The 26,044-nt window shown below is 38.5% G+C and overlaps 1 protein-coding gene across 5 annotated transcripts in view; it reads left to right on the top strand.

Annotated features, from left to right (window-relative positions):
• Positions 1-26,044, top strand: part of MFS16 (major facilitator superfamily transporter 16) — a 210,170-nt gene that overhangs the window by 108,315 nt on the left and 75,811 nt on the right. For all 5 annotated transcript variants that reach the window (XM_067135066.2, XM_067135065.2, XM_067135062.2 and 2 more), the window contains 3 exons: positions 4,427-4,505; positions 4,624-4,759; positions 17,208-17,289. In XM_067135066.2, coding sequence (XP_066991167.1) covers positions 4,427-4,505; positions 4,624-4,759; positions 17,208-17,289 — 297 coding nt within the window. The remainder of the gene's footprint in view (positions 1-4,426; positions 4,506-4,623; positions 4,760-17,207; positions 17,290-26,044) is intronic.

Raw genomic sequence — 26,044 nt, 5'->3', positions numbered from 1 at the left:
GCTAAGCAACCAACACTTAATGTGTTACATATGATTTTCATTCTTAGTAATGACACTGGCATGTTAGATTACTGCCTGTCAAGCCAGAGAGTATACATTTACTCTGATTGCAGAAGAATACTTTTCTCTGCTGGATAGATTCTCTAACATTTCCCAGCTTCAAAATATATTCAACAGATGGCAGAGCATTCCTAATAACTTACATGCTGCTAAGAGAAAAAAGTCTACGTACAAATAGACCCCATCATGACATACGCTTTAGACATCTGGGAACACCTGTTAAAGAATAACCTAGCTACACCAGAAAGAGCGAAGGTCATGTATCTTAAAAAAGTTCTCTGCTTGGCAAAAAAACTCTCCTTCTGTGTAGCAGAACTGCGATTAAAAATACCATTTCCTTCTACGACACTATACCAAGCCTACATCAAGAACTACAGAATTAAGAAAAACCGAATGTATGGATAGATTTTTATCAAACAGACGACATGACATCAGAATGGATGAATTCTGACTATGAACTGTGGCATATCATAACACGCTTCTTATTAAATGTTCATAAAACCATTGAAAATGGCAGGCAAAACAATACGACTATGTCAGGCATATCAAGACGAGTTATCTGACCTATTTGTTATGAATGCTACGGAGCAGCACAGGTCCACTAGTATACATTAAATTAAATTTAACTAAATTCTGCTCTGCTCTATCTAAAAGGTTTGTTTGTATAATTTAACGTTATTTCACAAGGACTTGCAAGCTGAGGCCTCCTGTAATGTGGAGCATACAGTACAGTACAATCTTAAAGTGTAGTACAATACTTAAACTGCCTTAAAGTTAGAATGCTCTTTAATTTATCTAAATTATAGATGTGGTCTGCTATTAATGTTTTTTGGATCCTAAATGCTAAATACAAACACCGTCTCAAAAATATAATTATTAATGGTTTACTGGCAGGCCTAGTACTATATTTAAAAAAGAAAGAAAAATACATTATTATTCAACTGAAGATAAATATGATTTAACTTCTGGTTTATAGTAGTTGCTCATGGTGACTAATGTTATACTGTTACCACTAATGAAATCAAAAACTAAAACTAAACAGTTAAAAAAACATTAACAAATAAACTTACTATGGTTTAATTACTACACAAACGTGATCACTCAACTATAAAATATTTTTATAGAAAATGAAGATCAAAAACCAAAACAGATAAAGAAACTTCACTGTAAATGGCAATATTAGGAACTAGCATTGTTACAAAAATAAAGGAAAGGCGACGAGACAAACGGAGGAAGGGGAGTTAGACGGGCAGTCTCAACAACCGCAAGCTCTTCCTCTTTGACAACAATAGTGCTGGTTCTTCAAAACAATGTAAAACCTACCCTTTTCTATTATATTACTTACAAACACAAGAATATAAAGATAACTGCTAATAAATTGCGGGCGTTCCGCAAGTACGACCAGGCATTCTTAGTGGTTTATTTCATTTACTTTTCGCCTTTAAAAAAAATTAATTTAGATTTTTTTTTTTGCCAACTGCGGTCCGGGCCTCCATCCTGGGCCTCCAGGGGAGGGCTGGGCCCCAGAAAAATGACCCAAGAAAACCAGTCCGTCTACTGCCCTGGCCATGAGTCAGGGTTTAAAATATCCATATCTGTCAAAAGTTGGGCTACTAGGGAAGATAGAGCTGTCTCCGCTTACCTTGACTCTTTGACAAGAACAAGTGCCATTTGCATATTTTACTGCCGGGATTGTCAGGGGACATGTTTGGCTTGCTTGGAGTAGGTCTTTCTATTTGGTGCTCACAGGTGACCTCCATGTCTGGGTGTGAGATGATGATTGTAATACGAGGGTGGTCTGAAAAGTTCTCGGAATCACCGCTAGATGTCAGTGCTAGAGCAACGAGGTTCCTGCACAATAATCACACATCCTTTGTGAGTGAACATGTGGCGCATCAGTGCTCTAGCTGGAGGAGTGTGGTAGTGACGACTCTTTGTTGTTGTTCCCGCGTAGAGAATTGTGGCAGTGGAAAAAACTGAGATTCGAGCAGTGATTAAATACTTTGTAAAGAAAGGTATGAAAGCAAAGGAAATTCATGCCGACTTTCAGAACACACTGGGGGACTCTGCTCCTTCATTTTCAACTGTTGCCAAGTGGACCAGCGAGTTTAAATTTGGTCGGGAGGGCTTGGATGATGATCTGCGTAGTGGGCGGCCAAAAAGTGTTACAACCCCAGAATTTATTGCAAAAGTGCATAAAATGTTCATGGAGGATCGTCGACTGAAAGTGTGGGAGATTGCTGAAGCTGTAGGGATGTCTTCTGAATGGGTCTGTTATATTTTAACCGAAGAATTGGGTATGAAAAATTATCCGCAAGATGGGTGCCGCGGCTCTTGACATTGGACAATGAACGCACCATATTGGAAATGTCCGAACAAAGTCTGGCCTGTTTTCAATGCAACCAACAAGATTTTTTGCGCCGGTTTGTGACTACAGATGAAACTTGGTTCCACTACTATATCCCAGAGACAAAACAGCAGTCCAAGCATTGGAAACATAGTGATTCACCACCACCACCACCACCAAAGAAAGCGAAGGCAGTGCGTTCGGCCGGAAAGGTCATGGCCTCAGTTTTCTGGGATGCAAAAGGCATTCTGCTGATAGATTATCTTCCTACTGGCCAAACAATTATGGGGCAATACTATGCAAACCTCCTAGACCAACTACAGGAAAAGATACGCGAAACAAGACCTGGTTTGGCAAGGAAAAAGGTCATCCTTCATCAGGACAATGCTCCGCCGCACACAAGTGTTATTGCCATGGCAAAACTTCATGAACTGAGGTACGAATTGTTGCCACATCCACCTTATTCACCTGATTTGGCACCATCAGACTTTCATCTATTCCCCAAGTTGAAAATTTTCCTCGGTGGACGGAAAATTTCTACAAGGGAAGAACTGACAGCTGAATTGGAGAGGTATTTTGCAGGCCTGGAGGAATCTCATTTTCGAGATGGGATCAAGGCATTGGAACATCGCTGGACCAAATGCATTAGTCTACAGGGAGACTATGTTGAAAAATAAAAGCAGTTCCACCGAGGTAAGATACTTAATTCTAGTACATTCCGAGAACTTTTCAAACCACCTACGTAAGGTAAGGAGAGGATGAAACTTTGTGTTGGCACACAGCCTACTTATATCGAATAACCTCAGGGAGTCTGCTCAAGGCTTAATATCCCCATCCAATGGATGAATCACTATCAACAGCGTCGTATGCCTTTACTCCATGAGCACTGCGGAGAGGTTTGGAATTGAATCCAGGCTTCCTGTACATTGGTTAGAAATTATATACCACCACATCTCCTACCCTACTAGCCAATGTTCTGATGATGAAAATGTTTTCAACCAACAGGACTTGAAGCAGTTAGCCTTGGTGTCAAACCATATAGAATTGACGCCTTTAACGATCATGGCTACCAGGCAGGCTCTTTGCTTGCTAGGTAAGAATTTGTTGCACAGATTCGCTGCAAGCGTATTCAGTAGTATATTCACTTCAAATAAAATATCTTGCTTTTGTTTCTTTAGAACATTTTTGGAAAAGCTTAGTACTCTGTCTACTCTCACACTCTGTTACTGCTTTCTTACTTACTTTCTCCTTTTGATGATGATGTGGATAATATGATGGAACCCTTCTAATGCCTGATAAAAATAGAATGATTCTGTATCATAAGTTACTGTCACAAAGGTAATATTATTGAAGGTGCTCAAATGTGTCAGCCTAGTGTCGGTAGATTTACAGATACGTAAAAACAACTCCTGGGTGACAACATTCTGGTACGCCAACATCTCCAAAAACCATAAAAATGTAGATAGTGGGACGTTAAACCAATAACGTTGATATATGGAATGTAAAGCATTTCTGTACTAAGTTAATAATATGCCTTTTGGGTGTCAGGATATAGGAGCCAGCAGTCTAAGATCTTTAGTAGGAGAGTGTCCGACTCGTTGGCTGAACGATCAGCGTACTGGCCTTCGGTTCCGAGGGTTCCGGGTTCGATTCCCGGCCGGGTCGGGGATTTTAACCTTAGTTGGTTAATTCCAGTGGCACGGGGGCTCGGTGTATGTGTTGTCTTCATCATCATTTCATCCTCATCACGACGCGCAGGTCGCCTACGGGAATCAAATAGAAAGACCTGCATCTGGCAAGCCGAACCCGTCCTGGGATATCCCGGCACGAAAAGCCATACGACATTTCATTTCATTTTTTCAGTAGGAGACTGACTTTTTGGAAGGGTGTTAACTCATATGGATTAAATGCAAGTGGTGGTTGCTGCTATTGTTAATTCTTAATTTGTATTTTGCCACTTCTAATTTTAAGCTTCCCTGCCACAATATTGAACTCTCCAATTTTGTTTTTAAATTATAGAGAAACCAAACTATTCGGCTCTCCTGGGAACTTTAGACTCATCGTTTCTGTTTGCATATGGAGCTGCAATGTTTGTTAGGTAAGTATTGTATAGCTATATAAAGCAAGCCTTGATCCTTTGAACATCTTTTGATTTTGAACTGGAAATTTACAGATTACTTTGGAATAACTCATTTCAATTATGATGTCTTTTGCAGTGGCTTTGTGGCAGAACGTGTCAATTTGAGGTACTTTCTAGCTCTGGGAATGATCTTCTCTGGCATATTTTCATACCTTTTTGGCATTGGCAAAAGCTATGGCATTCATGATCTGTGGTACTACATAATAGTTCAGGTATGTTAGCTGGTTCTAAAACTGTACCTTCATGAATGCAAACTGTCGATAACAGTTGGTTTAGAGTTGCCTTGCATGCTCTAGGCTTCATGCTAAACAAATAGCTATACTAATGTGATGGGTTATCAGGGTTCTTAAAACTGAAATTACTACTCTGAGAGTTGGTGTGTTTTATTGACCACTAAATTGATTGAATTGCTATTTACAGTTACTGATAAGCTCACACATGTTTGAATTTTCCACTCAACAGTTTTTACCATCATTAGTTGGCGTACACTAACACACACTCACTCGCATGATCACACTGCACACCTGCATGTCAAACTCCTGGTTACAGGTCATTATCCTAATGTTTGTTCCGTATTGAATGATGTTGATCACAGCAGTTATAATAAGAAGTATTTCTTATCCACCTATTCAATACAAATCACCTTTATTGGTGTTTACATTTTCATACAATTCTTCTAACGGACATGTTTCGCTCTTATAAAGAGCATCTTCAGCCATTAATTTTAATCTTAAAATAATGTTCGTGAATAGTTAACATATTAAAAAGACAATAGTCAAAATTAAAATTATAGTAGTCTAAAAATCTAATTACATCACATCTAAAAAACAACTTTTAAACACTTCAAAAATTTGATATGAACATTTAAAATTATCACAATGTCCATTCAAAACCTTGTGTCAAACTATTATTGAATCTTCATCTTAAAAACAGTAGTAAATGTTTTTCTATAAAAACAGCACCAAGGTGAACATCGTTCTTACGGAAAAACGAAAATTAAAATGCAACTTATGTGACGTAGTATTTCCAGAATGTAAGTTAAAATAGAGTGCCCACAAGCTAAATTGTGAAAGTAGGAAAGATCCCAATATGAAGATAAAGTTGGAATTCAAGAGGACAAATCGGGGCAAATATTCGTTTATAGGAAGGGGAGTTAGGGATTGGAATAACTTACCAAGGGAAATGTTCAATGATTTTCCAATTTCTTTATGATCATTTAAGAAAAGGCTAGGAAAACAACAATCTGCCACCTGCGTGACTGCCTTAAATGCAGATCAGTAATTGATTGATTGATTGATTGATTGATTGATTGATTGATTGCATTGATTCGGTATTTCTTGACTTGTGTAATTGTTATTGAACCTTCGTTAACTATAAAATTGTTGGTATTTAATAAAATTATAAGAATTTATATCACAAGTAGATCTTCAATACGAACAAGAAATGAAATTTATAACCTGCAATGCCCTGCATTTGTCCTTCATTGGCACAAAGCTCCTGCCATAACTTCTCAAGCATGACTTAACAGCTAAGCAGACTACCCCTCAAAGCATGATTTTTCTCAAGCTATGTGTTGTAGGTATATGTTTAAACATTCATAACTCTGAGGCCGTTGAAGATAGAAGCCTGAAATAAAGATGAGAGTTCTCTTGTTACAAATTGTTCTTAAAACAAATCCTCAGATGAAATGGTTAGTTTTTCTGGAGGGAGTGAAAGTTGGGTGGATTAAGTCTATAAGTTGGACAAAGTGGGGTTTCCCTGCATATGTTTCTTAGTGAAATACTTTTCAAAATATACAATGCCAGCAATTTTCTGATTTCATGTGCATCAGTAAAGGTTCACTTGCTCAAACTTGATTTTTAATAATAATGTTATTGGCTTTACGTCCCACTAACTACTTCTTTATGGTTTTTGTATACACCAAGGTATGGAATTTAGTCCCGCAGAAGTTCTTTTAAATGCCAGTAAAACTACCAACACGAGGCTGACGTATTTGAGCACCTTCAAATACCACCGGACTAAGCCAGGATCGAACCTGCCAAGTTGGGGTCAGAAGGACAGCGCCTCAACTATCTGAGCCACTCAGCCTGGCAAACTTGATTTTTAAGCAGTGCAATGTTGTCAGCCTTTTTTAGTCAAATACATATATATATTAGTGTTAAAAATTAGTTCAATCTTATCATTGTAAAAAGTACAATAAAAAATATTCAAGTAGACTATCATTATTTAAAACTATCCAAGCAGGTCGGTATAGCCACACTCCTCCATCACGTATCCATGCAGCCTGGTGATGAGTTGTAAGGTTCTTTCCTCTGGCATCCGCCCTTTATGCTTGGCCATGGTCTGGAAATGGATCCAGAACATTACCGAAGATATAGTCCCATTGAAGCACGGGAGTTTTGATTTTGCGACATTGGTACCGCTGTCATTGCTGCTAGGCCTGTTTGGTTTCTAGGACCGTTATTCTTCCCTGTAGTTCACAGGCTTGTTGCTGAAAGTCTCGAACACCTAACTCAATCTGAGGTGTTGTCTCGAACACTGGACTCCACAATATTGGGTATTATCCTAAACTGTTTATCGATCATTTCATTCATCTCTTGCCTCAAATATTGAACACTGGACTCAATCAGAGGTATTCCCTTGAACATACTACTTTCTTTCTAATGTCTCTTTTTAATCTTACTTCAAGAGCATGCACCTCCTCCTCTAACTTTTACCATCCATCCGTAAGTTGTAAGTTCATTCAGTTTGGCTTTAAGGTCATGTAATAATAATAATGATGTTATTCACTTTGTCCCACTAACTACTTTTATGGTTTTTGGAGATGCCGATGTGCCATAATTTAGTCCCACATGAGTTCTTTTATGTGCCAGTAAATCTACCAACACAAGGCTGACGTATTTGAGCACCTTCAAATACCACTGGATTGAGCCAGGATCAAACTTGGCAAGTTGAGATCAGAAGGCCAGCGTCTCAACTGGCTGAGCCACTCAGCCCGGCTAAGGTCATGTTGACTAGATTGAAGGGGTTGTAAGTCCATCCTGACTTGCTTTAAACTCATCCTGACCAGCATTAAACTACGAGGACGGTTTGAAAAGTTCTCAGAATCACCGCTAGATGTCAGTGCTAGAGCAACAAGGTTCCCGCGCAATAATCACACATCCTTTGTGAGTGAACACGTGGCGCGTCAGTGCTCTAGCTGCAGGTAGTGGTAGTGACGACTCTTTGTTGTTGTTCTCGCATAGTGATTTGTGACAATGGAAAAAACTGAGTTTCGAGCAGTGATTAAATACTTTGTAAAGAAAGGTATGAAAGCAAAGGAAATTCATGTCGAATTTCAGAACACACTGAGGGACTCTGCTCCTTCATTTTCAACTGTTGCCAAGTGGACCAGCGGGTTTAAATTTGGTCGGGAGAGCTTGGATGATGATCTGCGTATTGGGCGGCCAAAAAGTGTTACGACCCCAGAATTTATCGCAAAAGTGCATAAAATGGTCATGGAGGATCGTTGACTGAAAGTGCGGGAGATTTCTGAAGCTGTAGGGATGTCTTCTGAATGGGTATATTGTATTTTAACCGAAGACTTGGGTATGAAAAAATTATCCGCAAGATGACATCTTGACATGTATATATATAAAATGAGTTTTGTCTGTACATTGCTCAAAATTTAAAAATGATGGTATTTCTGTATCAGTCATGACCATAGTAACAAGGAAATGCATTTTTTAATTTTCCGTAAGTCTGTCTGTCTGTCTGTCTGTCTGTCTGTCTGTCTGTCTGTCTGTCTGTCTGTACACGCATCACGAGGAAACGGCTGAAGAGAATTTAATGAAAATCGGTATGTAAAGTCCGGGAATAAGTCGCTACAATCTAGGCCATAAATTATCTTTTTCAAGCTGAGAAAAATGGTAGTTTAGGGTGAGAAAAATGGTAGTTTAGGGGAAGGCCTAAAATTTAATTCTCAAATATTTGTTATTAGTGGTCCTATCTTAATGAAAACCGGTATGTAAAGTTCTAAAATAAGTAGCTACAATATAAACTATAAATAATCTATATTCACTCTGAAATAAATGGTAGTTTAGGGGAAGGCCTAAAATTTTATTCGCAAATATTTGTTATTAGTGGTCCTATCTTAATTAAAATAGGTATACAAAGTCTGCAAATAAGTCGCTACAATCTACGCCATAAATAATCTTATTCACGCGGAGAGAAATGGTAGTTTAGGGGAAGGCCTAAAATTTAATTCTCAAATATTTGTTATTAGTTGTCCTATTGTAAAAATATTTCGGTATGCGAAGTCGGGGAATAAGTCGCTACAATCTAGGCCATAAATAACTTTATTCACGCTGAGCGAAATGGTAGTTTAGGGGAAGGCCCAAAATTTAATTCTCGAATATTTGTGTTATTAGTGGTCTTAGTGACAATTACTATATAAATAAAGTTACATAGTATTAAATTTCCGACCATTTATGTCTTATACAGCCCCAGCTATGATAACGGAAAAATGGGTAAACAGAATTTAATGAAAATCAGTATGTAAAGTCGGGGAATAAGGAACTACAGTCTACGCTATATTAATTTTATAAGATGGCCTTATATTACAGAGTTGAAAGAAAACTGAATGTGAAGGCCTACAATACAGAAAGCTCATAACATTGATCAACAATAACATTACATTGACCATTGTTTGTTGTGATTTGCTTTGTGTCTCTGTTGCCATTCATCTCCGATAGATGGGATTACTGCTGTATACCGAGATTTTTTAAAAATCTGCTCTACGTCGCGCCGACACAGATAGGACTCATGGCGACAATGGGATACGAAAGGGCTAGGAGTGGGAAGGAAGCAGCCCCTACGTTAAATACGTTACAGCCCCAGCATTTTCCTGGTGTGAAAATTGGAGACCAAGAAAAACCATCTCCAGAGCTGTCGACAGTTTAGTTCGAACCCACTACCTCCCGGATCCAAGCTCACAGCTATGCGCCCCTAACCACACAGCCAACTCACCCGGTCGTACCGAGTATAACATCCTGCCTGAAAATTGGCGGGAAGTAGCTGGGGACTTAGATAAATTTCTGATACTACTGGTACGTAACAAACTGGTTCATCATAGCATTCGAGCTATTCAATTCCTACTCTGAGGCACTAATTGGAATGAGCAATGTGCATATATAAAGGAATAATGGCAGAGAAGTGTTCACGGCTGTCTGCGGTCTGGTTATTGCAGCACTGGAACTTTGGACTGTTAGATCGGCACCGTAGTACTGTTCGTTAAAAGTGAGAAAATGTGCGGTTTATTAATTTGATCGAGTATTTTATATAACATTGCTTTTAATCACTACATTCCTTCGGACGACTTTGGGTAGGAAAATCACAAAGACAGTCTTTCTGAGAATCCCGTAGCGAAGCACAGGTACATTATCTAGTTGGACAATAAACGCACCAGATTGGAAATGTCCGAACAATGGCCCGTTTTCAGTGCAACCAACAAGATTTTTTGCGCCGGTTTGTGACTACAGATGAAACTTGGGTCCACTACTATACCCCAGAAAACAGCAGTCAAAGCAGTGGAAACATGCTGATTCACCACCACCAAAGAAAGCAAAGGCAGTGTGTTCGGCCGGAAAGGCCATGGGATGCAAAAGGCATTCTGCTGATGGATTATCTTCCTACTGGCCAAACAATTATGGGGCAATACTGTACAAACCTCCTAGACCAACTACAGGAAAAGATACGCGAAACAAGGCCTGATTTGGCAAGGAAAAAGGTCATCTTTCATCAGGACAATGCTCCGCCGCACACAAATGTTATTGCCATGGCAAAACTTCATGAACTGGGGTACGAATTGTTGCCACATCCACCTTATTCACCTGATTTGGCACCATCCGACTTTCATCTATTCCCCAGGCTCAAAATTTTCCTCGGTGGACGAAGATTTTCTACAAGGGAAGAACTGACAGCCGAATTAGAGAGGTATTTTGCAGGCCTGGAGGAATCTTATTTTCAAGATGGGATCAAGGCATTGGAACATCGCTGGACCAAATGCATTACTCTACAGGGAGACTATGTTGAAAAATAAAAGCAGTTCCACCGAGGTAAGATAATTCTAGTACATTCCGAGAACTTTTCAAACCACCTACGTATATCTTGAGTTCTTCCTGGCTGTCTAGTTTTTAAATTCTGTCTTGCAGTAAGTTTGTCTTGACTGGCTCCTTCCGTGAGGAGAAGGCACAAGGGAAAGAAGAATCACTATGGCTATTGCCACCTAGCAGAAGTACCGTATTTCTCCAAATCAAAGACAACTTTCAATGCCGATATGTCAGCCGCCTCTCTTGCCGTAACATTTTCCTCACAGCTTCTTCAATCACTGATTCAGACGGTCGCCCAGAAGGAGGATCGTATTCAACTCCAAAATTTCCCCTCTGGAACTCTTCATACTAGCAGAAAATTGTTGTCCGATGTGAACAGTCTTTCCCCAGCACAGGAGTCATTTCCTCCAGGCACTAGTCAACAGTTAATCTACGAGCAAATTTGTAGCGGATAATTGCGCTATATTCACCTTTAGACCACACTGACATCTTAACTTGCTTTCAATCCCACTGCTTGGTAACAACTGGTGTGAAGGGTCTTCTAGACCGGTTTTCACCCCTCTTTTCATCCTTCACCATAACAGGGGTGTCCAGCCAACCGTTTTTGCGTATTGTAAAACTTTCCTAGTGCCCTTTGTAATTGCAAACAATTTGGAAATTTATTGAACATCTACCTTGGTAAAATGTTCCAATCTCAAACTCCTCTTCCTATAAATGAATATTTGCTCCAATTCGTCCTCTTGAATTCCAATTTTATAGTCATATTGTTATTTCATACTTTTAAAAGCACCACTCAAACTTATTTGTCTACTAATGTCATTCCGTGCCATTTCTCCACTGACAGCTTGGAACATACCACTTATTACAGAAATCAAATCCCATAGGGAACCTGAAATATTTGTCCCGAATTAGTAAATTTATAATACCAGTATAATTAGTCCATCATTGGACATAATAAATTTTCCAGCTAACTCATTCCTCTTGCCAGCGTTTTGCCACAGTGTACCAATTTGTGCTCATCAGTTGGTAACTAGCACACCTACCAAGATGCATGGCTAGTGCATACCATGGAGGCCAGTGCGTAGGCTACTTAGAGCCACTGGCAGTGCCAATGCACTATGAGAGACTTTTGTTTCCGTTTCAAAAATTGATGCTTGCTAGGCCATCAGATATTACAGAAATCGATTCCCAAAGGGAACCTGAATATTTGTCCTGAATGAGTAAATTTATAATGCCTGTATAATTGGTCCGTTATTGGACATGATAAATTTTCCAGCTAACTTATTCCTCTTGCCAGCAAGAGTCGAACACACTCATGCTTCGGCCTGATTGCCCGAAAATACCTTCAATGTTCACGGCATTTACACAAATACATTCTACTATTTCAAGAGTACTATAAGTCTTTATGCTAACAAAATCCAAAGTTTATATCACTTGCATATTTCTCTAAACATCCTATGCTAAGACTGTTGTTCACTGCCTCTGCATAATGTAACTTTTAGAGTAGTTCGACAAGTCACTTTGTGAATGAATTCAGAGTTCTGTGATCCTTCTCAAAACTTCCAATTCATTCACTCTACTCACTGTACCAAAATAAAACAAGTCACTTCTCAATGCTTCTCGAAGCTTCTCTTTAACAAACACTGTTCACCTTGTCAGAATAATGTATGACTGACTTACTGAATGCAGAAAAACATGTCGAACGTTCTCTGTCATTACATGTAAGTATTCTGTCACCCGGTCACATGACCGAAGTTCGTTTTGTGTCATAATCATCCAGCACCGTATGTAGGAAAGGACAAGACAGACTGTCGTTTGTGAACTCTGTATACATCTTGCTCAGCCCAGTGATCAGTGTGTCACACCATCGTTTGTCACTGCTGACCAGTCACGTGATCGGTGTGCCAGGTCAAACTATGCGATCGCCCGTATTTCTTGCAAACTCATTCCTACAAATACAAAGATGTATTTTGTCACGGATGGCATGAATTATAAGCTGTTGCATGCGGTTTCTCCATGTATTTAAGTACCATTATCTTAAAACTGACATTGTATTGTTGGCAAGAAGCCGATGAAAAATTGCAGGTAATATTAGTTCCACTCATCGCTATAATATGATGATCCACAATGAAAACATTCCTGTTATCGATGCTAGACGTTACGCTTACGAAGCGTGGGGTACGATCACACGTGTCTCTTGCGAGCATTGGCGGCTTGCAATGTATAATAAATATGTATGCGTTGATGGTCAGCAATCGTAGATGTGGTGAGAAGTAAACCAGTGTGGTTGCCGTGCTAGCTGCCGGTGGTGTTCATTACTGTTAGGTTGCAATTGCAAGTCTATCCTTGATTATTCACATGAAATTCTGAGGCAAAATGTTGTCTTGGATTCAGAGAAATACAGTAATATGCATTATAACAGCTGTGCGTATCCAGTTCATAAGTTTATAAATGTAGAGTAAGACCTCAATTATCCATTCTAAGCCCAGGAAAAGGTGTACGGTTAATAGAAAATAATAAAAATCCGTATGACGTAAATTACCAGCAGAACATGAATAAATTAATTTACCTGGTGTCATTTAAGCTGCTTTTAAAAAGAGTTACTTTTTTTTTTCACTCTCCTACAACTTATTTTCTTTATATCCATTCTGAACTTCCTAATTACAAGGTACATGGAAATTCTAAGTTCCCATGGAGGGAATTAGATTCTTTTCCACCAATAGAGCATATCAAAAATCAGATCAAAAATTAGATGGATGGGTTTTCCGGCGTTTGCTCTATTAACCAGCGTTTCGTCGTAGGTCTGACACTAGACTCTTCAGAGTGGGATGTGTCAGACCCTACCCACTGACGCTGGGGTGTATGCAGGTGAACTTATCAGAAGCTTATTTATGAAGCACAGTCTGATAACTGCATACGGGAGATAAAACTCCACAATGGAATTAATGCCCCCCTAGCAATTCCAAATGGAAATTCTAAGTTCCCATGGAGGGAATTAGATTCTTTTCCACCAATAGAGCATATCAAAAATCAGATCAAAAATTAGATGGATGGGTTTTCCGGCGTTTGCTCTATTAACCAGCGTTTCGTCTTAGGTCTGACACTAGACTCTTCGGAGTGGGATGTGTCAGACCCTACCCACTGACGCTGGGGTGTATGCAGGTGAACTTATCAGAAGCTTATTTATGAAGCACAGTCTGATAACTGCATACGGGAGATAAAACTCCACAATGGAATTAATGCCCGCCTAGCAATTCCAAATGGAAATTCTAAGTTCCCATGGAGGGAATTAGATTCTTTTCCACCAATAGAGCATATCAAAAATCAGATCAAAAATTAGATGGATGGGTTTTCCAGCGTTTGCTCTATTAACCAGCGTTTCGTCTTAGGTCTGACACTAGACTCTTCAGAGTGGGATGTGTCAGACCCTACCCACTGACGCTGGGGTGTATGCAGGTGAACTTATCAGAAGCTTATTTATGAAGCACAGTCTGATAACTGCATACGGGAGATAAAACTCCACAATGGAATTAATACAAGGTAGTCTGAAAAATCCGTATCGTCCTCTTGCTCCAAGAATTCCATTAGAGTTTCAGCAGACTCCAGTGCGGTCTGAAGCGGTGCACGGTTGTTTGTGATGCACTCTTTCCAATCCGTCTCACTTTCATTTGTCACTTCACAGGTGACTGACTAGTTCCCGTACATGCTTTCAGTTACTATTTTGTCATCAGTTAAAATGCTATGACCAGGTAATACATCATCATGATACAGTAGGCGGCAAATACGAAACAAAATGATTGTCCTCAATGATTCCATTGTGGAGATTTATCTCCTGTATGCATTTATCAGACTGTGCCTCTTATAATGGGCTTCTGATAAGTTCACCTGCATACACCCCAGCGTCAGTGGGTAGGGTCTGACACATCTCACTCTGATGAGTCTAGTGTCAGACCTAAGTCGAAACGCTGGTTAATAGAGCAAACGCCTGAAAAGCCTTACATCTGTTCTGTTTTTGACATGCTCTATTGGTGAAAAATATCTAATTCCCTCCATGGGAACTTAGAATTTTCCATCAGGGTGAGAGGGTGCATTATCGAGAAAAAGGACGGCCTTGATGGCAAGCCTTTGGACGCTAAGAAATCTAACCTGCGGAACGAACTTATTATGGAACTGCGTTCTGAAAATAATGCATGCCATCCATGCAAATTTATGACAGTAATCTTCTGGAAAATATTTCATCACTGTTCCTTTGAAAGAATGCAGATTTTTTTGCTTTACCAACAACAGCTAATTTTGATTTATGGTTGCTACTATCATTCACTCAGTGCAAGATGGTAACACGCTCTTTACTAGATTTGTGACCAAGAGCTGATTCCTTTTCAGCAGTTGCTAGTGTTTTACTGGGTAAGTTTCTTATTCTTCTTCCTGATACATTTCTGCTTAAGCAGGTCGTCACTTTGATTAAAGTCCAGTTTCATTGCCATTGTTCACTTGACTTGGAACGAAAATTGTATGTCTCAATTATGCACTTAAACTCGTATCTAAAGTTTTCTGCTGCGCCGCTGTCACCACTTAGAGTAGTTTTTCTCCTTCGATGTTTAATTCTCAAATACCATGCCTGTTTTTAAGTCTCTGTAGCCAGCTATTAGATGCTGGTGGAGACCCTGAGAGCCCCATCTTTTTGTGAAAAATTTGTGCCTGCCTTGTTATCATAGGACCATCGCCTCGCTTTTTCTGAAACCACGTGAATAATGCAGCATTCAGTTCTTTTAAAGATGATTCTTTCATTGTTTTCCTTTTATTGAGTCCATGCAAACTGTCAGAACTTGCCACAAACCGCAACACTTTGTCTTTATTCTTCATTAGGTCCCGCACTGAACTCTGATGCTAAATTTGAGACTAGTTCACCTTTCCTTAACTGTTCAGTTATATTCACTTTATTTTCGATGGTTAAAACTACACATTTTCTCTTTGCTGTAGATTTCAAACTCGGTATTTCTCGGCTGTGAGAAGGGAAAATAAATGTTCAACTTTTATGTCACACTCACTTTTCCTTGCTTTGCACTACAGGATGTAGCCTGCCTGTCTATAAATAGCGGAGGTTGACTATGATGGATCACTAGGCTAGTTTCCTGTGCGTTGTGAAATATTTACAATACACTAGCCTAAGTGGTGAAAATATTCAACCTTGACAGAGAATGAGACGAAAGATACATACTCTGAGTTGTTACACACTATCAAAATAAGTTGTAGGTATCGTTCTGAAGTAGAAATGACCATTGTACCGTACACTATGCTCCGTGGTCTGGGAGAGGGCACATTACATTATTTCGTCAATAATGGTATGGATAATAAAGTTTGTGACTGTTGAATTTGAATATCATCCCTCTTTTTGTAACAGTTAAATAATTTTACACAACATAAAATTATGTAGTAAAATACGTATGAAGTCATGGCTTCAATAGCGCTTCCTGGTCTACACGTGTGTGTACAGTATATTATGATTGTGGACTCATGAGTCGGAGAATCAGTGTACAGTCACTCCAAAACAGAATACTTTATCAAGATATCTTGATATCAAGAGCCAGGCTAATGGTTTTGGTAGAAATTATTTAGGATTCCTCTGGGTCCCATTATTTCAATGGAATATTTGGCGAGTTTCATATGTCTAAACATCAGTAAAGGCAAGGTACACCCTTCCATGAGAGCAATCTCCAGCAATGACAGTTGTTTCAATAAGACAATATATTAAGGCATACCTTACAGGTTTTCAATAAGGCAGATTGAGTGGCCAAGAGAAGTGCTGGCCTTCTGAGCCCAAATTAGTGGGTTTGATCCTGACACAGTCCAATGGTACTGGTACTTGAAGATGCTCAAATATGCCAGTCTCGTTGCACAGATAAGAACTTCTACGGGACAAGAAGTACTGCAGTTAGTGAGGCATAAAACCAATAACATTAGCAGTTCAACAATGATTTAGCAAGCATGTGAATAACACTGCATTCCATACTGACCATTGAATTCAGAGTATCATCTCATTTGAGCATTAGTAGAAGGAAGTGGACCCAAAGAATACTCATTTTGATTTCATAATATCCAGCAGTTTAACAGAATATTCTTAACATCTTAGCACCAAACGTCTGTGGATGCCCTTAGAATTATTAAGGCTGGCTGTGTTGCTCAGTTGTTTTCAGCACTCTCTTATTGTCTCAAGGTTGTGGAATCATGTCCAAGATTTGTCGGGTGGCACTTAACAATGCTTAAATGAGACCTGTGACAGTTGATTTAATAGCACATTCAAGAACCTCTTTTCACAGCAAAATTCTGGTGCTCCAACATTTCTTCAGGTTGATAATGGTAGTAGATATATTAAACTTCTGGAGTACTGTATATGTAGTAGGTGAGTGGTATTAGTATCACAGTATGAGAAAGCTGATCATACTAGTATAATAATTACACCACATCTTGTTACCTAAACATTGATCTGGAGATTGCTAATTGAATAGGGAGAATATGATTAATCAGTTTTACATAGAACTGCTGGTGCTCAAATGATCTTGATGGGTTTCAGATACTTGGTGGAATTGTCCAGACAACTGGTTGGCCAGGTGTTGTTACAGTGATTGGAAACTGGTTTGGGGAGGGGAATAGAGGTGAGTACCTTTTGTGGTTAATGATTACAGTATCAACAGTAATGTAAATGTATGTTTGCTTGCTTTGATTTTTAAATGCAGTAGACTTTATATAAGTAGATTTATTTGCATGTTGAAAGTGTTTTTGCGCAATCTGGCATCTCTTAAGGCCATTATTAATAATTTAAGGGACGTAAGGACATACTGTTGTTACTAATTGCACAGGGAGAAGTGTAATTTTCTTCTGATCCATGAGACTTGTTAGATTGCATAGAAATTGTACTCTTATCTCAACTAAAGTATAGTTTTGAGGTGCAGGTTACCATAACCTGTTAAAATTATTCATTATCAAGATCTACTCTCATCGGAGAAAGCAGCGGTCTCATTGCAACTCGTCCCAATTCTTTAGACACTATTTGTCCAAAGAATGGAGCTCGTTATTAATAGCTTCCAGTGAGGGTGAAAAACAGTGAGAAAACACTGATAATCAGTATTATGATGGAACAGAGAATAACTGAAAATTCAAGAATAAAGAAAATTGTTTCATTTTGCCATATGTGATATTAACCATTCAGATTGAACATTGTCTGAAGTGAAATTTGCTTGATTTCTTGTATGTGCAATGGACACACATTATGAATGTTCTGTACTATTCAAGGGAAAAGTGATGATTTGAATCAGAAAGAATTATTTTGATTTTAGTTGACTGTATATCACTGTGTAATAAACATCAGGATTGAAGAATATCTCATTTACTTTGAAAATCTAGACAAGAAAGTAGTTCAATTCTGGAAAAATAATATAAGACAATTATTGTTAGATCATGTGCTGCTTTTCAGTTAAAGTGGTTGAAATCTAAGATAGGGTGACCAGATATCCTGCTTTCTGCTATCCTGGCATCTGTAATTATTTATGATTTAAACAAATGAAAGGGAATGAAAATATAAACACTCCTGATTTTGTGAAAAATTTCATATCATCATTGTTATCATCTGGAGCAGTTTCCAACCACAGGCTGGGTCTGCTTGGAACATAAGCCTCTCCATAGTCTTCTGTCCATCCACCACTTCTCTTCTCTCACTCTCGGCTAGTTCCGTAGTCTTGCCTCAAGGCTCTTCTTTACACCTTTCAGCCATCTATCCCTCGCTCTTCCTCTAGGTCTCCTTCCCTTCAACTCCATTTCCAACGTCTTTCTTTGTATCCTTTCTTCTCCCATTCTCTCAACTGCAGCTTTCATTTTTCTCTCTTTTCCTGTAGGAGTACCTCATTTACCATTTCCCAAACTTTCTCATTTCTTTTCTGTCGATCTTTTTAAACTTACTCGGCACCTTTGAAACTTCATTTCCACTGCTTGATTTAACATATTAACACCCAAGTTTCTGATCCATGTCAAAATTGGCACAAAGTAAGTCTTGTAGATAATTCCTTTACATCTCTGTGGTACATCGCTGTTTCATATCAATCCTCCCACACTCTTAAGGAATCCATTTGCACACTTTCCTGTTTCCTCCATTTTCTTCAATTACACTTCCCAGGTATTTAAAGTTTTCAGCTTTTTTCAACTGATCCCCTCCTAATGTCATGCCATAATATGCTCGGTTCTTGTTTTGTCATTACCAGCACTTCACTCTTTTGTGCTAAGAACTTCATTCCACAAGATGACAACTGAGCTGTTCCTGTACTTCACTCTCATGGTTTATCCTCATATTAGTAGATCATCTGCAAACAGCACTGCTTTCATTCTTCTCTCCCTGATGGTCTGTGCTACCTTCTGTATTATATCATCCATCACCACTATAAATAGTAGAGGTGAGAGGGCACTTCCTTGTGTTACACCATTTATGAACTTAAACCATCCAATTCTTTTGCTTCCGACTTTAACACAGCTAGTACAATTTATGAACTTCATCATATAGATACGTATTGATACAGATTAAATTAAGAAACAATGTTAGGTTTAATGGTCCACGCAATCAATACACTTCACTTGACAAGTGAAAATATTTAATATAAAAATATATTAAACATACTTTGGAACATGTTGCGTCTCATTTTGAGACTTCTTCAGCCATAATGTCTCGTAATAGATTACGAAGCTCATTGTTGCTGTCTAGTAATTTAAAAAAATGGAAGAACCTATGTCCTTTAAGAACTATTTGAGATTACACTAAAGATAAAATATACACATTATTTAAACAAAATTGTCCTCGCTTCTTGTGATAAATTTTTATCTTCAGTGTTAAAATTTGAAACATTTCTTGAAACATGACATGCCAGATAACAGATTACAATGCTCATTGGTGCTGTCTAGTAATTTAAAAACGGAAGAACCCATGTCCTTTATGAACTGTTGAGAATACACTAAAGACAAAATATACACACTATTTACAATAAAATTGTTCAACACTTCTTGCAGAAATCTTTCTTCACTGTTAAAATTTGAACGACCTTTCTTGAAAATATTACATGCAGTGTTGCTAGCTGGTAGTTTCAGTGTGTAGACTGAGGGAGATTGAAATAGGAATGGGACCAAATCCACAACAGAATATTTAAAAGCTTTAATTCGTATGGAAAGTTCTTTCAGAAAAAAAATAAGCTATACCTTGTAGAAGGATTTTGAAGCTTCTGAGATATGAGTAGCCTGTCATATGGCAAAGATCAGCGCTGCATGACCACCATATTAATGGCTTAAATCTTATGACTATTCCTTTAAAAAAAAAAAAAAAAAAAAAGACAAAGTCTGGAAGAAAGAAATATATAAAATTAATGGGTTTAAAAACCTTGGAAATTTAAGAAATGAGCTTCTGACACAAATGTGTGAAGTAAGAGCTTACCATCAAATTTGGTGAAACTCCCTATAGCTGATTCACAACTGAGCCTCGCTCTGACTTGCTTCTCGCCACGCTACTGCGCGTGTTATAATTGTTTCCTCTCGCCCGGCGGAACTTGGCTAGTGGCGGGGGGAGAGCAGTGCTATTAGGAGGGGAAGGGGAAATAGCTCGGCCTGTACGTAGTGCGGGAGAGTGGGATGTCTGTTTTAGAGTAGGTCACTTCAAATTATTAATTTTACATGATGGTAAAAGTAACTGTATCTGTTCATATAACAGATTTTCGTTCTCTTGTACGTCATTCAAATTTTTGTTTGCATTAATACTCTGGTCCAAACCTATATAAACATTTTCGTAATTGCTCATCAGGTTCCTTACGTCCTACGTATAAAATCTGTAAATTGATATACTGACTTCTTTTGAACAACTATAGATTTCACAATAAATAATAAGAAATTCAGTAGATTTTTATAAAAGTTTGGAAAGCGTCAAACTTCTGCCACATCATTACTTATGTTCCTATGACATAACTAATATGTATGCAAATATCCTGGTCAGTAAAACAATAGATATTATTAGAACGAATTTAACTAGTCAAGGTCATCTAGGGAAGTTAGAGATTGAACAGTTCATGAAAATTCTAGAGTTTGTCACAAAAAACAACTATTTTACGTTCAATACTATTTATAGTCAAGAGCAATTACCAATGGAAGCTCCAACCTCAGGTATCCTAGCCAATATTTATTTAGAGCGTCTGGAACACCGCAAAAATAATTGGACATATTCAAGTTTGGATTTTTGGACACGATTTGTGGACGATCGATACCTTTGTAATAGATAAACGTTATAACAATAGTAACGATATCTTACAATTCTTAAATTCGTTAGATGAAAGAATAAAACACTTAAAAACAAGAAGGACAATGCTTTAAATTTCTTGGTTGTGACCGTTAAGAGGGAACCTGGTAAGTTCTCTTATAAAGTATATAGGAAGGGTAAGTTTACTCCAGTGACCATTAAAAATGATTCTTTACATCCCGAGAGTCATAAGAGGGCTGCTTATTTCAGTATGATTTATTGAGCCTTCAATTTACTTTTATCTCATATGGAAAGAGAAAAAGAGTTATGGTACATACAGAAGATAGCCATTATAAATGGATTCAGTGTTAATGCCATTAATAAAACTGTAAGTAAAGTAAAAAGAAAGAACAACATAAGACTAACACCAGAGAATCGCAAGAGTTCAAAGTACGCGACTTTTACATTTACAATCCCAGGGATTTTTCAAATCACAAAATTATTTAAGAAACACTACTGTCAAGTCTCGTTTTCAACAAAGAACAATAATGGTCATGTATTTTTTAACCATAATAGTGTAAATTACAATAAAGAGAATTTCTTAGATTCAGGAATCTATAAACTTAAGTGTGATCAATGTTGTCTTTCGTACGTGGGGCAAACAGTTAGGAGTTTTCAAACTAGATATCTCAAACACGTCAATAACAGCAGAAGTGTTCTGCTATGAGTGTCCATATGGGAGATACTGGTCACCAATATACTGACATATATACTTGACCATTTAAAAAAAAAAGTTATCAAAGGGAACTTGACGAGCAATTACGAAAATATTTATATAGGTTTTGACCAGAGTATAAATGCAAACAAAAATTTGAATGACATACAAGAGAACAAAAATCAGTTGTATAAACAGATACCGTTACTTTTATCATCACGAAAAATTAATAATTTGAAGTCACCTCCTCTAAAACATCCTCCCGCTCTACCTACAGGCCGAGCTATCTCCCCTTCCCTTACTAATAGCACTGCTACCACCCCTAGCCAAGTTCTGCCAGGCGAGAGGAAACATAATTATAACACGCGCAGTAGCATGGCGAGAGCAAGTCAGAGCGAGGCTCAGTTGTGAACCAGCTATAGGGAGTTTCACCAAATTTGATGGTAAGCTTTTATGTCACGCATTTGTGACGGAAACTCATTTCTTAAATTTCCGAGGGTTTTAAACCCATTAATTTTACATATCTCTTTCTTTCCAGAACTTATCTTTTTTTAAAAAGGAATATTCATAAGAATTAAGCCATTAATATGGTGGTCATGCAGTGCTGATCTTTGCAATACGACAAGCTACTCATATCTTAGAAGCTTCAGATTCCTTCTACAAGATATAGCTTATTTTCTGAAAGAAATTTCCATATGAATTAAAGCTTTTAAATATTCTGGTGTGGATTTGATCCCATTCCTATTCCAAGGCTAGAATTTCAATCTCCCTCAGTCAGCACAATGAAACTACCAGCTACCAATACTGCATGTAATATTTTCAAGAAATACGTTTATTTTATCTTTAGTGTAATCTCAAATAGTTCTTAAAGGACATGGGTTCTTCCATTTTTTTTTTTTTTTTCCAAATACTAGACAGCAACAATTTTGATTCCGTTCACGTTACCGAATCGATACAGTGATCCGATTCACGGCTCATTGGTCACCGCTCCTACTGCATCTATGTAGTATGTGCTGGTAAGACAGCAGCAACAGCATTCAGTGCTCGCAGCTGCCATCTGGTCTTCATACTATGAACTCCTTTCTTAGAAAAAATGCTAGTTACTTAATACATCGAAGGTTTCCGGCGACGCAGGGTGGGAAAGGTTAGGAAGGTAGCAGCCATGGCCTGAATTAAGGTACAGTCCCAGCATTTCCTGGTGTGAAAATGGGGAAACTACGGAAAAGCCATCTTAACGGCTGCCAACGGTGGGATTCGAACCCACCATCCCCCGAATGCAAGCGCATAGCCACACGATATTAACCGCACGACAACTCGCTCAGTCTTTTTTTAAAAGTATTTTTCTATCAGCTGAGGATTTTTTTAAATCGTCATATTTTGTATAGGCTACCCGAGATGTACAGTAGCCCGCTGGTTTTCTGATTCAACATACTGTTATTGCGTCTGTCCACATATGATTGAAGTCTGTGCAACGATGTGACATATGAACTGAGAGAATACTGAGCCGTTCTTCCCAATATAAAACAGGTACTTTTGAGTGGTCATGACTCATGAGCATGATTCATAGTCATAGGGCAGGCTAGAGTCAAGTTTAACTGTCAAATGTCAACTAAGTTATAATACTAAGATTCATTAAACTAATAAATAGTATAGCCTAATAGCCTACCTACTTACTAGCTACTTCAGAATTATGTTGTGACTACCTTTTTAACACTGCAAACAAATCCATCTATTATTTAAACCTCCCTGTAAGAAGAGGACAGTGAATGCAAATGGGTATTATTTTCAAATGAGCTGAGCTCGAGAGTCCATTATAGCATACGATTCTTTCAGTCTGGCATGGCTCACTGTATGTCTCGCTGCAGCGGAAGCTCGGCTCTCCGCGTGTCCAGTGAGCCGATGAGGAGCCGTGTGTATCATGTGTCTCACTGAGCCGCGCTCGTTCACAATTCTTTCGATGTGCCATGATACACTGTCTCGCTGCAGCGGAAGCTCGGCTCCCCGTCAACGTCCAGTGAGTGCGCCACTCAGCACTGTCCGCTGGGAGTAAGCTGAATTGTGTGCCGTGAGCTCGCCTTTCCTGTGAATCGATTCACTCGGACACTTGAATGAATCGATACACTGCTTCGAATTGTGCATTCAGTAGCCAACACTAGTGGTAATCATGGCGATAGTTAAAGGTAAATGTACTTTTTTTTTTTTCTTTTTCTTTTTTTTTTTTTTTTTTGCTAGTTGTTTTACGTCGCACCGACACAGATAGGTCTTACGGCGACGATGGGACAGGAAAGGGCTAGGAGTGGGAAGGAAGCGGCCATGGCCTTAATTAAGGTACAGCCCCAGCATTTGCCTGGTGTGAAAATGGGAAACCACGGAAACCATTTTCAGGGCTGCCCACACTGGGGTTCGAACCTACTATCTCCCGAATACTGGATACTGGCCTCACTTAAGCGACTGCAGCTATCGAGCTCGGTGGTAAATGTACTAAATGCCGAATTACAGTTTCTCTACACGTTCATACTATCTGATAAATCGAAAAGCAATGTTCGCTGCATCAAATGTCCAGAGTTGTTTTCAGTAGCAAACGGTGGGAAAAGTGATACTGTATGACATTTGGGAACTAAGAAGCACAAACTTGCTGACAATGCTGTTGCATCCAGCTCATTTCTTACTACTTTCTTTTGAGGAGCTGGACTGGGGTCAGCTGAACAGAAATTGGCAGCTTCTGAAGGCAGTTTTGCATTCCGTAATGTTAAACATAACAAAGCATTTTGCTTGGCAGACTGCACGTCTAAACTGTTTTGGAAGTGTTTTGAACCTAAATATTCATGTGCTAAGACAAAGTGTGAAGCTATTGTCAGTAATGATTAGTCCATTTGCCATATCTGAAGTGAAAAAGGACTTGGAAAAGGTGAACTGTCTCTCAAATCAGAAATCCACCAAATTTTTCCCCCCCCTTCTTGTTTGCTATTTTATTTACAACTAGGGGGTACAGGAATTTATTTTTAGATTTTGAAGATCAGGTAATATTTCCATTTGTACTGAAAATGCTAAATGATTTTCATCTTGAAAGTAGTTGGACTTTGTGCAGGCAACAACTAACTTCGGAGGCTCGTCTCGGAAAGGTTCTAAAAATGTTTATTCCATCGTGCAGTCGTCTCTTGAGAAATCAATTGTTGGTGTTGGTTGCAATGCTCTCATTGTCAACAATGCTATTCAAACTGCTGTGAACTTACTTCCGGTTCATGTTAAAAGTGTAGTGCAGAAAATCTACTCATATTTTCAAATTTACTATGCATGTGAGGCCTCCTTGATTGAGTTTTGTGATTTCTTTGAGATTGCATATTCCAAATTTCTTGCAATAGAACAAGGTGGCTTTCCTTATTACCATCCATTGAACGAGTACTGAAGTTCTATCCAGCCCTGAAATCATATTTTGAATCACAAAGCAGTTGCTCAACTGTAGTCAACAGTTCTTTGATGATCCCTTGTCTGAGGTGTGGTTGAATTTTGTGCATACTCGAGCAGCAATTTTTCAGTGTTATTCAGTTATTAGAGGGGCAACATGTGATGTTGGATCAATGTGCTAGAATATGATATATAGAGTGGCTATCACGCTCCCATCTTTGAAGAAAGTTGAACTGGCTGCCGCCATGTCTTAAATGTACCTTAGTAGGCGGAGCGCTGTGGAACAGAACGGGAAAATAAGACATTTTCACACAGATCTTATTCATTAGGTATAACGGTTGGAGATTATGATGAAAATATCGGATGGAAAGCATAACTATTTGATACGTATAAGCAGAGGAGGTTCCCTACTCCCTACAGAATCGCAATGTACTGTAACATAAAATAGAAGAAACAAAATACATAACAATTTTGTTTTTGAAGCGATATATTGTTGAAAATTATTAAAATCAATGAAATGAAATGTCGTATGGCTTTTAGTACCGGGATATCCCAGGACGGGTTTGGCTCGCCAGGTAGGCGACCTGCGCATCGTGATGAGGATGAAATGATGATGAAGACAACACATACACCCAGTCCCCGTGCCATTGGAATTAACTAATTAAGGTTAAAATCCCCGACTCGGCCGGGAATCGAACCCGGGACCCTCTGAACCGAAGGCCAGTACGCTGACCGTTCAGCCAACGAGTCGGACATTAAAATCAATAATATTATTTTATAACAAAGCTGTGGAGATATCCACCCATCTCCAACTTATCAACATGCAGAAGAGTGTAGGCCTACGGTACAAGATTATGGATTAGGATGCATATCTAACATAAATTAAACACACACTAACAAATTATCATACATTTCAAAGGCAACCTTTCTACGTAACATTTTTATAACATAGACCGGTAATAAAATTTACAATAAACAAATTGAATTTTATATTGATCTATTAATAGTCACATTTCTCGACTTGAAACGG

This window comes from Anabrus simplex, chromosome 1, assembly GCF_040414725.1.
Source record: "Anabrus simplex isolate iqAnaSimp1 chromosome 1, ASM4041472v1, whole genome shotgun sequence".
Lineage (NCBI taxonomy): Eukaryota > Metazoa > Arthropoda > Insecta > Orthoptera > Tettigoniidae > Anabrus > Anabrus simplex.
This window is presented reverse-complemented; position numbering and strand designations above follow the sequence as displayed.